This window comes from Phodopus roborovskii, unplaced genomic scaffold (genome assembly GCF_943737965.1).
Source record: "Phodopus roborovskii unplaced genomic scaffold, PHOROB, whole genome shotgun sequence".
Classification (NCBI taxonomy): domain Eukaryota; kingdom Metazoa; phylum Chordata; class Mammalia; order Rodentia; family Cricetidae; genus Phodopus; species Phodopus roborovskii.
This window is the reverse complement of record NW_026126549.1, coordinates 21,200,712-21,213,017: the sequence shown is the minus strand read 5'-3', so window position 1 is coordinate 21,213,017 and position 12,306 is coordinate 21,200,712. Positions and strand designations below refer to the sequence as shown.

At 44.0% G+C, this 12,306-nt stretch overlaps 1 protein-coding gene across 1 annotated transcript in view; it reads right to left on the bottom strand.

Annotated features, from left to right (window-relative positions):
* Positions 1 to 12,306, bottom strand: part of Sh3tc2 (SH3 domain and tetratricopeptide repeats 2) — a 50,961-nt gene that overhangs the window by 30,731 nt on the left and 7,924 nt on the right. The window contains exons 3-8 of the mRNA XM_051201130.1: positions 8,653 to 8,780; positions 6,970 to 7,075; positions 4,944 to 5,087; positions 3,710 to 3,908; positions 2,747 to 2,820; positions 811 to 1,006 (exon numbers count right to left, since the gene is read on the bottom strand). Coding sequence (XP_051057087.1) covers positions 811 to 1,006; positions 2,747 to 2,820; positions 3,710 to 3,908; positions 4,944 to 5,087; positions 6,970 to 7,075; positions 8,653 to 8,780 — 847 coding nt within the window. The remainder of the gene's footprint in view (positions 1 to 810; positions 1,007 to 2,746; positions 2,821 to 3,709; positions 3,909 to 4,943; positions 5,088 to 6,969; positions 7,076 to 8,652; positions 8,781 to 12,306) is intronic.

Sequence of the window (12,306 nt, the reverse complement as noted above, 5' to 3'; positions counted from 1 at the left end):
CTTATGCAGTATTAGATATTCCTTATGTAGCTGTAGAAATTTGTTATAACCTTAAATATTCTTCATGTAGCCTTAGCTATTCCTTTGACAGCCTTAGATATTCATTGTGTAGATTTAGATATTCTACACTATGAAAAACTGTGGCTACAGTGTCTTCAACTTTCTGCTTGCCTATACCCTTGGGAAGCCCAACCAAATAGCCTGGGCAATGCTACCCATCTCTGACCTTCCCATAATGGAGTTGGGTCGACTGTCAGCTGCTGCTAATTGGTCAGATGAGTAGGTCTGCTCCTCAGAACCACTTTTCCAAGAATCAAGACACAGAGAGAAAGTGCCTCTGCTTCTCTTTGCCAGGGCTGACTTCACACATTCAAGTTTTAGCCTGAACACTAACTGTGTGGACATCTCCAAGGATCCTGCCTCCCTGATCTACAAGGAGAGAATGTCATTGACCAAGCCAGTAATCTGCCACTCTCTATCTATGTTCACTCTTTGATGGGGTGAGGTCTTGTGATTGGACATGGTGAGTGATGGGATCCAAATCCTTACACAGCACCCCTGGTGCAGAGCCTTAAGTCTTGAGGCTCTGCTTCTGCAAATGAACACAGCGAGATTTCAGAGAACATCTATTGAAATGAATGGAGATGATTCTGTTCTGATCACTCCTCCTTCCTAGAACTTTCTGTGTCCACCAAGGATGTCAGAAGGAGCCCCTCTGGATCTACATCCAGGGTACCCCCTGCACTCTCTGCAAAGCTGCATGGGGAGAAGGAAGCACTGAGAAGGCAGCTGGACCCCAAACATACTCACACTGGGGAGCAGGAATCGGGATCTATGCTCCTAGTGGGGACAAATCCCACTTCTCCTGAGCTCGCTGACTTCCCAATGAACCACTGCAGCCCAGGTATAACAAAGCCAAGGATTTCAATGTTTTCTCCCTGGACGAAGCTCAGTTCATCCTTTTCCTCCTGTTCATAATCCATCAGGGCCTTGCACCGTCCTCTGCCTGTGGAAAACAACACACAGGTCAAATGGAAAGATATAAGGGGATAAACCTTTCCTGTCTATCAGTATGATATAGACTTGGGCATCCCAGCCTTAGAAATTTCAATAATTTAATCAACATACACACACACCAAAATCAAACTGGTAGGAATGACCAGGGATAGTAGGCTACTCATTTTTGCCAAACTAGCACAATCCAAAAAGGAACTACAATCCAGATGTTTTCACTATCAAGTTTTAAAAAGAAAAGACCCAAGTATACGGAAGGTATTCTCAGAATACAGAATATGCATGCCTTTAAACTAGATGAGCTAATAGGAAAATGTATGTTCTTTGTACTGTCCTCAACCAATTGTATCATCATCCATATCATCACCACACTCGGCACAGGTCTCAGAGCTGTGTATGAGTATCTTTACAGCAGAAGGTGCCCACACCTTCTTCCGGCTTCTTCACCCTGATGCTTCTAAACCTAATCGCCCCTCAGAAGATGCTGCTGCACAATCACTGGTAGGACAGTGTGCTGCAAGGAAGCCAGAGGGATCTGGGACTATCCTAAAAGCTATAGTAATTATCCAGTTTGATGAATGGCTCACCTAGGACCCAATAACAATGTTTTAATGAGGATTGTACTGTCTAGTTTATAAAGCGCATTTCCATTCTCTGGTCTTCCTGAGGACTGAATGCCAGGCAGGGTACTCAGCAGAATTCCCTCTTCATGGATGAGAAAGAAGGAAGCAGTTCTGAGTGATGTCTAAAGGGCTTATAGGAGCTAGAACTGCAGTCAAGCCTCCCTGCTATTGCCCACCTCTCCTGTCCATCTGCTTAGCTCTGTGACAATGTTTGGCTTGATTACACCACTTCTTCAGTGAGAAGGTGGAAGCCTAGTGAAGGCAGGGAGTGCTAGTGTGAGGTTGTGTAAACAACAACAGACTCCAAAGCCCCATAGTTCTGACTGTGCATAAGTTATGTTTCTTCAAAATGCTAATAGCCTTGCTTATGGCCAATTATTGCATAGTTCTAATATTTTGATTCTATAAATCCTTCTAGTTATTTTAAGTGTTATTTTGGTTTGGAACTAGTACAACTGTATTAAAAAGAGAGAGAGATGTGATAGGAAATGTGCTAGAATAAAGAGCAGCAAGGATAAAGTTTCAACTGTGTGTCTTAGATACATTATCTAGTAAATGCATATACTTAGCAATGTGTGTGTACACAGAGATTAGCTAGTGTATGTGTATTGTGTGGTGTGTGTGTGTGTGTGTGTGTGTGTGTGTGTGTGTGTGTGAACACAGGTATGTGTGTGCATAGTCAATTGTATATTTGTCCAGTATTTCCTGGTCACTCACTATGTACTAGGCATTCATAGTCCCCCTAAATCATATTACTCTATGGAAAGACAGGAAATGTTTGGGTAAGGAGTTGGAAACGGGTGGCCTGCTGGTAACATTTGGCTCAAAAGTGTTCCATTTGTCCCATGCAAGACTGTTTTTCTACTGGTCTATCTTTAAATCTCTCTTGCCCCTGACACTCCCTAACACCCCTCTCCCAGCCCTCTCCACAAATGTGTGTCGTGCCCATTCACATAGGCAGGCATCTGTCTCCTCGGCCCTGGCCTGAACCTTTGCTTCACAGTCAAAGCCCCCAAGTGTGCAGATAATAACTGGCTTCTCACATCCGTCAGTGAGATTAGAAGACAGGTAAACATCATCTTCCTGATAATGCTGTTTTCAACTCATACCAATCTGACAGGAGCCTGTCCAGTCTCTCTTCCTGGGAAGGCCACAGATTCCTGGGTAATTCTTTAGGAACCATCTGCCAGTGGAAACACGGAGATTTAAAACATTAGAACAATGAGCAGGATAACCCCATAGAAAATTGATGGGGGTATTATTGTTCATCTCATTCTAATGACAGCAAACTAAGAACTTACTTTTACACTGTGAAATGAAAGTTTGGGATAGCTCTGCAATGCTCCTGCCAGTTGAGTAACTCACACACAACCTGTAATAGCCTCACTGTCAATTCTGCCAGGACCAGGCAGAATGAATAAGATGTGAGATAATGTTGTAGCTCTATGTGCTCAAGTTTACAGCATCCTCCAGTAGAGATTCTCAAACTTTAGTGTGAAGAACATGCCTGAGGGGGTAATTGAAAATGGAAGTTTCTGGGCCCAACACCAAGAAACTAAAAGGAAGGTCAGGGGGCTGAATTCATAGTGACACCCTCAGGTGACACTGACATAAGTAGCCCCAGTCCATACTTTGAAAAGCACTACAGTGGAGGCCATATATTTCTTCCTATATACTATGTCCATCTAAAATTTAGATATTTTTCCACTTTCATCAAATAATACAATTTAAAAATAGGAAATTAAAAAGCCACCCCATGGGCTGGAGAAATATCAAGGGCTCAGCAGTTAACAACAATGGCTGTTCTTCCAGAGGCCCTGAGTTCACCCCCAGCAACCACATGGTGGCACACACCCATTTATGATAAGATCTGATACCCTCTTCTGGTATCTTAGGTATACATGGAGAACACTCATACCTAAAGTACAAATAAATAAAATTTCTTTAAAAGCCACCCCAATTTTGCCCTCTTCCAGGCACCAGGAATACCACATCTAAAAGGTATCTATTCTATTCTGCACAAACTTCAGTCTGCTCTGGGACCCTCCCCCAGGGAGTGGGCAGCTACTCACTGATGGAAAGGGGCAGACAAGGGCTCCAGGGCTGACACAGGCACCAGGCCCCTCTGACCAGTCACTAAGGACACGCCTTCCCACTCAGATTCGCCTTCGGGAAGCACGGAGATTAGCTCATTCTTGCACAGTGTCAAGTACTCCCCTTCCTTCTCCTCTGGCTGAGCCACAGAGCATGCAGCTCTGCAGAGGAAGTGGCCTGCAGAGAATGAAGAAAAAAGCCTTCCAAGGAGTAGCCGGAAATGGGAGAGAATCTCCACCGAGGTACCACTTAGATGCAGAGCTCAGACAACTTTCTTCCTCCGAGGAAAAGTCCACCATCCAGGAGGAGGCACAAAAGCTCTGTGCTATGATCCCAGGGCGCAAGAAAAGTCACTGACAGGGAGTTCCCTTAAAATAGATACTAACAGACCTGAGTAATTTGGGAGAATAGGCTTAATTGGACTTAGAGAGAGAGAGAGAGAGATATGAAACAACTCCCTGCCCCCACGAAAACTTGTGCATTTACTAAACGCTGGCTGTCTTTGCAACCCTGCACTTTACTCAGAGCCACGAAGGGAAAAGGAAGTCGGTTTAGATGGATGCAGTGGCTCCAAATGAGCTTTGCAATGGTACAATATGGACGCTGTCCTAGGAGCTGTGCGATAGACTTGGAAGGAGAATCACTTCTAAAATGGTCGCTGACCAATCTGGCTTTCAATACGTATTAAGTGATCAGACTTGACCAGCTGCCAGGCCGATGGCATCTGCCCTTGTGAAAGGTCAGACTGGGTGCTTCAACAGACTCTTCAGCATTCTGTTGTTGAATTTCATGAAATAGTTCAGGTTTTCCAAGATTTATAAATTCATTTTACAACCAAATTATAACATATGTTCACAGAAAGGTCTCTCAATCCTGGAGACCCGTTACATAGGAAAAACTATTTTTAAAATGCCAGAGCCAGGGTCCCCACCCTCAGGAACTTAGGCTGGCAGACCCCTCCCCAACTTCCCCAAACCTCCAAGCAGCCTAAACATGAATCAGTGAAGCAGCTAGCACAGCTGTTTGTGTGACATCAGGACTAGGCTGAGAAGGATGTTTGAAGTTTTGTTACAACAGATAGGTCCACTTATGCATGGTTTCATCTTTCAATGGTCTTTTTGGGGGGGCTCTCTTAGTATCTTTATTATTTGAGGGACTCCAATAGCAAATATCTCAATGAGCCTCCCATCCCAAATCCCATGCCAGACTCACCTTCCTGCAGCAGGAGGCCCAGGTGTATGTTTTCCAAGTGATTGTCGTCTACAGACACTTGGATCTCAGTGTCATCCACCAGTCTGCAGTTGAGCCAGTACTTGTGGTCAAAGAGGAGCTGTTCCAGACATGTGGACACATAGCCTAGAGGTCAAACCAACACAGCTGAACAAGAGGAGTTCTGCCCTGAACAACCAGAAAAGAGAAAGCAGGTTCCATCCTGCCTTCACACCCAGACCCACCATTTACGTGGAGCAGAGTGATGACTAGACACTTTCTAGAATGATTCTTCTCAACATCTGCTAGGAAATACAAGTTAAGTTTAAGTCATGTTTACCATTCTAAGAATTTTGTTGTCTCCATAAGTGAATATTTATCTTTTTAGGTTTATTCGTTAACTTTGTATGCTCGTCTCCCTCCCTCTTCTCTCTCTCTCTCTCTCTCTCTCTCTCTCTCTCTCTCTGTGTGTGTGTGTGTGTGTGTTGGGGGAATCAAGGGGAAGAAATATACTTGTAAAACACAGTACATGATTAGAGGCCAAAGGACAACTTGCAAGAGTCAGTTTTCCTTCACAGAGTGGGTTTCTGAGATGGAACTCTTGGGTTACCAGGCTTGGTGGCAAGTGACTTCACCCCTGAGCCATTTCATCAGCCCTCAGTTGTTTTCTCTAATACAAAAATGGGGGTCTTCCAGTTTGCTGTGTCAACTCTAAGTGTTCCTGACCTCCTCTTCAAGTTCTAGTCTGAAACTCAAATTTCTGTACCCTGATACTTTGGAGGCTGATGAGGCTGTGATAGCCCATAGAGTCAGAATCCCATTCCACCACCCAGTCTGACTCGGACCTTCCCTACAGCTTGGGATTCTCTACCAAGCTGGAATGACTGGGATGTAGAAAAGTGGTCATAGTGCTTGTCTAGCAGGAACATAGCTCTAGATTTGACTCTCAGAATTGAAGAGAAAGGGGGAGGGGGACTTAAAACTATATAAATTATAAAGAAAAGATCACTATTATATTTCAGTATTTCTCTAAACATGAATTGTTTATATTGAAATTGTGCTTGTTTTGAGACATATTCACTATTCTTATAATGCAATAAACTGCCATTCTCCACCCTCACAGTCTATTACAAAAGTCTTCTTAAACTTGAAGGTTCACACCTAGGAGTCTTAGGAAAATGCAGAGGCTAGTCAGCAGGTCTGAGTCAGAGCCTGGGTTTCTGAGTCTGTAACACCAGCACACCCTAGGGAGCAAACAAACTGATCCACAGAGCACAGTTGTAATACCGACCATCTGTGATGGTCACAGGAAATACGCCACAGAGAGCAGCAAAATCACCATGAATATAAGAGAAGTTTCCCTCTCCAGGCAAGAGTTCCTTTGACCCTCATCCCAGCTCAGCATTACTCTCTGGGTACAACCACAGGGAACCCAGTGTTTTCTATAACTTGGCAAATGTCCATCAAATTAGGTGAGTTGGCTTTGAAAATATCAGTTCCAGCCAGAAGGCTTTTGTCCTGGAACAGAGGATGAAACAGTACCCACTCCAACGGTAACGTCACTGTGCCCTGACATCTGTAACTTTCTAGAAAACCATGCAGACTGGGGCTATTTTCCAGCTAGGTCCCCCATCTTGTTCTTTGACTCTTTTACAAACACATCTTCAGGCTTTAGTATTTTGAGCAGCCCCCACTCTTCCTCAGGAATAGTTGTCTTTCTTTCTTCTTAACGAAGAAACATCTATCTCACTGCTGACAACTCAGCAGCTCACTGAATGGTTTTCCGGGTTATGTACTTTAAAAATAAGCTCTCCCTGGACATAGAGAAATGAGTTTCTTCACATGACATTTTAGAGTGATGGCGAGTATTTAGTTTAGAATTAGCTTTAGAGAGTTTATGACATTTCAAAAGGCTAACCATCCATTTCGGGGCTGCGTCTCTTTTATCTATCAGAGACAAACCAATTGCCAGGCTCAAAAAGCTGGCTAGATTGAGAAGTATGTTCTCCTCTACCTACCCAGGGCATACCTAAGTTCAGGTAGGTAGAAAACTTCCAGATTTCTTCCACAGTCTTGAAGGTGATGAGGAACTGGTCCTTCTGGGACTGGATGCTCACCAGCCTTGCGGAGAGTTCCTGAACAAGATCAACAAGAGAGCCTGTGGTGACAGAGTGCTTTAAGGAGATCTTGTGAGGAGCCAGCATTAATCAACGGCAGATGAGTGGTTGCTAAGCAGTATGTTGTAAACCATCTCTCATCAGTGAGTGGCCTACATTATGTTAAATGGTTATGAACACCATCCTTCCACACTTGGGTTGTTTTACAATCATAATGTCCTAAACAGCACTGGAATAGCTACCTTGATAGATAAATCTTTATGCACACCCTGGCCTGTTTGGGGACACATGATTCTAGGAAGCACAGTTGCCAGTGGAGAATATATGCATCTTCTATTCAAAAGTGGAGCCACCCAACAACCTCCAAAAATATTTGCCAATTTATTTTCATTAGTAGAACAAGAAGAGGTCTGTGAGCCTCTTGCTGTCTCATATGGAACACTTGAAGCCAGCGGTACTTGTTGCCCTCAGTCTTTCTCTGTTGGTTGCTCAGAGTCATTGTCTAAACATCCTACCCCAGGGCCAGGAAGTGCCATTGACAGCAACTGCTAGACCCAGTCATCAGGGAGTCAAAGGGGAAGAGGACCAAAAAGAAGAGCCCCAAGCCCAGAAAAGTCAGAATCTGCATCCCTCAACACCAGAGACTCAGACGCCCCAGACCCTGAGTGGGTGTAGAACTGTGAGCAAGTAGGGCTGAGATACATATACATTGCTAGATGTGAGACCTTTGCAAGGCAAATTTTTATGAGCAACACTAAATTCAGCCCCCACAATAAAAACCTGAAAAGAGCGCGATTGTGGCATTTAATCCTCTCTAAGACAGGCTGTTTAAGTGTTGAGGCACCCTACCTAAGGGACCAGGTGTACTTTCTCTAAGTTGTACACCATATAAGGATAAGTGTTATGATTATTAGTGTCCTGAAGCCAATAGCATCCATCCCCCAGTTTTATAAACAAAGAGATGAGGACACAGAGAGGTAACTTGCCCAAGGTCATGCCAAGCAAGCTGTAGAGCCCTGACTGTCTCTTGGTTATTGCCAACTTCCAGCCTCAGCTTACACTCCTAAACACACTTAGCTCAAGACATGACCTAAAGGACAGCTTTTGTCATCAAACCCTGCTCCTGCCCACAGCAAAGATGACTTGATCAAAAGGAAATTCATCAAAGTCATCAACAGATGGCATCTTTACTTCCAGAATTCCAGAGAAAAATGGACATTTGTTTGTGGCACAAAGATTGAACTTGGAGTGATGGGGATAGAATGTTCTGGAGAGAAGCATCATAAGTGTACTGCACATTTAAATAACAATGGGAAAATATATGAGTGTTGTAATTTAGTAACAAAAATAAAATCAAATGTAGCACCTTGGGGGGTGGGGGAGTAGTATACTCCTGAGGCAGATTGGATAAATGTTCTCCTTCTGCATTAGTGCAAGTAATTTGCCCAAAATTGGGGTCAGAATGATGGGGTCCTCCGGTTTGGGCCACTCATTCCTGTTAGACAGCCAGCTGTTTTCTTGAGGACTTACTTTGTTTCAGGCATGGCCCTTGCTATTAGGGACCTGAGATGTGAGAGCCAGCCGCCCCAGCTCACCTTAAACAGTGCAGAGACATCATGGTCCTCATTCTCCAGGGCCCAGAGCCGCCTCCGGGCTGCTTCCTGTAAGGGTGCGTTGACACACCTCCTGGAGCGACTCTTCACACAGAATGACAGCACCAGGTCTGAAAGAGAACAGGGATGCAAGGCTGGATGCACAGTGAAAGGGAACAAAGAAAGAAATGTTTCCCCCACAAGCCCTAGACTGGTGTCCTCCACTGACAGTAGATCAGAGCAGACTAAAAGGTCCTCCAAGTTCCCGTTCAAGTGTCCCCTCTGGGGACAGGGGAAGATACTGAGGGCCAGCAGCGCTCTGCAAAGGTACACAGTGGTTACTTCAGCTCAGGTGAGCAGCAGGCCGGACATTGCTTCTAGCAGATATTGTATGACTGTTCCAAATGAAAACTATGTTATCCAAACTGAAGGGAATGCATTTACACACAAATTTATTTTTACTAAACACATTTCTTTTTTTAAGTTATTTATTTTTATGTGTGTTGGTGTTTTGCCTGCATGTGTCTGTGTGAGGATGTCAGATCTTAGAGTTACAGACAGTTGTGAGCTGCCACATGGATGCTGGGAATTGAACCCAAGTTCTCTGGAAGAGCAGTCAGTGCTCTCAATCACTGAACCATCCCCTCCAGCCCCTACACACAAATTTATAGTAGGTAATAAACATTATCTTATGAGCTATTTGGACACATTTTCCCAACCTGTTTCTCATGTTCCAGGACTAACATTTCTCATGATAACCAGGGAAGATATTAATAGTCAATCTTTCATGTCTTCAGAGTTCATATTCATTTAACAAACACCCCTTGAAGTCTCCTGGGTGTCTGTTTAGATGCCCCATACAACAAAGAATAAGGTTAGCTCTTGTTCCCATGAGTGATGCTTAGAAAGAACTTGCCTGCCACTCATTTCTTTCCATGAAGAAAAGAACTATGGAGGGAAGAAAACGCCATGGGATCAAGAACTATACACACAGTTGGATATGTGTCTGGGGTTGTTAGAAGATGCCACACAAGAAGTCCCTTTGATGCAGAAATTGTCCTTTTGGAAATGGCTTCTTCAGATATTAAGTACCAATTTTGTTAATAATAATAATCTAACATGAGAAACAGAAGCTGAGGCTGGATTCACAGAAACATCTCCTCATCCAGACTTGACTTAAGCCAGGTTATAGAGATGGCCCCTCTCCTGCACGTGGGGTTCACATTGCAGCCTGAACTCCCCTGTGGGAATGGCCCGTTTTCAACCAGAGGTGCTGAAAGTGCTGCCTGTGGCTGCAGTCAGCTCCTGAACATATTCAAATGATCTGCATCAAGTTAAGAGGCGGTTCTTCCACTCAGAACCTCTTCGGTCTGTGTTCCCTCAGGTCCAGCTATCCCCTCCTCCACATCTGGTCATTCTCCTCAGCACCCACCCTGCAGCCTTACTCCATGCTAAGCTCCAGGGTGAGTGATAACACAGACAAGAAGCCAAAAGAGGATTTTCACAACCCCAAGGTCAGGGATTAGCTCTGTATCAATAACTGTGATACCTTGAGCAGTTAACCACCTCTGTATGTTTATATTACTATGAGGGAAAATTTTTTTTTTTCTTTTTTTGATAAGGCCCATGACAGGGCTAGCAAGGGATCTTTCCAATGAATTATACTCGTATCTTTTCTTAGTTCCTGGCCCACATTAAATGTTCAGTACATGTGAAGCTTCTGGCCCATTCCCCAGCCCCAACACCCCAACAATTACTGCTCAGCAATGTCCTCGCCTGCTGATACTACTAACCCTGATAATAGCTGATACTATTGGCCTCTGTTCTACCAAATTCCATCTCTGGTGCAGACTCCTTCTTAGGATATCTTTCAAAATCATTGCTGCCCACTGGTAGTATCCCTCAGTGTGACTCTCCTTGTGATGTGTGAACCCATGTATACAAAAATGGAGGTGCCCTGGATTTGAAAAACCTCTTAGTTGTTATTGAGAGCAGAACCTCTGTGCAGGTGGGATCCTGTAGTATCCCAAATTACCACACGGGGCAGTAAGTCCAATTCACTCTAGCCAAGGCTGAATCATGTTGTGTCCTATTTTAATCCTTCTGGAAGCCAGGCCAGTGATCAGGATAATGTGTCTGGCACATGCCTGCATAAAGCAAGGTTGGCAGCTAGCACCAAGTCTCCAACTTCCACACCATGACGTTTCTGCAAGCTCAGCCTGTAGACTCAGTTTCATCTGATGATACCCTTCATTTATCGGCCTTTGTGCACTAACAAGTCAAAAATGCTGACTCTAGTGTGATTCTGGAACAGCTGGTGACAACTAAAGGGTTTCCTGGGGTGACCCAAGCTTATAGATGTCCAGCAAGTGACCCAAGAGCAAGATTTGTTTCATTACCACTGAGATGGCTCAGTGAATAAGATTTTGTTACATCTGATGACCTGAGTTTGATCTTGAGACACACGTGGTGAAAGGGGAGAACCTCTTCTCAAAAGTCTTGATGCACCTGCCCACACACATACAAACACACCTACAAGTAAATGTGCTAATGTCTTTGTATTAAAAACTAGCATTTTTGACATAATTTCCGATGGGGAATAGGAGGAGCCTGATTTGATAATTATACAGTATCTATTAACATCATGTATACCCTTAAAAAATAACCAAACTATAACTCTTTCACAAATCTTGTGTCACAAGGAAAGTTACATTTCTGGAAGAGTGTGGACTGTCACAAACAGGACAAGTGGTGATGGCTGTTCTTTGTTATCATCCGACTACATCTGTAATTAATTAAAATCCAAGCAGCGGGATACACCTGTGCGGAGTTTTTCTTAATTAAATCACCTGATGTGGGCAGACCCACCTTTAATTTGGGTCTTCTGAGGTGGAAAACTCCACCCTGTATCTGGGCCCCACATTCTGGTGGCATCCTAGAAGGACATGGGAGAAGGAAGTGTAGCTCTCTGCCTTCTTGCCCTCTCTCACTGGCAAGTCCACTCCCTCACTGGCATTGGAGTCTATTTCCTCAGGACTCCAGCATACACTACAGACCAGCCTGGACATTCAGCCTCATGGACTGAACAACTATTTGATTGTTGACAGACAGTCATTGTTGGACTAGCTGGACCACAGCCTGTAAGACATTCTAATGAATCCCCTTTACAAATTCTATTAGTTCAGTTCCTTTAGACCCTGACTAATATAACAAGGGTTCAAGCCTCCTCCTCATCACATAGTAAGTATATGACAGTCAAGTCACTGTCCCTTCTGTGACTCTACTTCCCACCTTCCCATCTGATAGGTAGGCATTTGGGTGTCGCCATACAGAGGAGATTGTGTAAGAAGAGGACCATGTAACAAACATCCTCACAAAGGATCTGCTCTCAAAATTGTCCCTCAAGCCCAGAGTGGTGGTGCATGTCTTTAATCTCAGCACTAGGAAGGTAGAGGCAGGTGGATCTTGGTGAGTTAGAGGCCAGCCTGATCTACATAGCAAGTTTCAGGACACCCAGAGCTATATAATGAGACCATCTCAAAAAATTAAATAAAGGGAGAAAAAAAAAGCAAAGCAAAGAAAAATGATAGCTACTATTGCATACCAGAAGCTTTGTTACAAAAATGACATCTCCTATGTCTGTCTCCTGATTTCTGC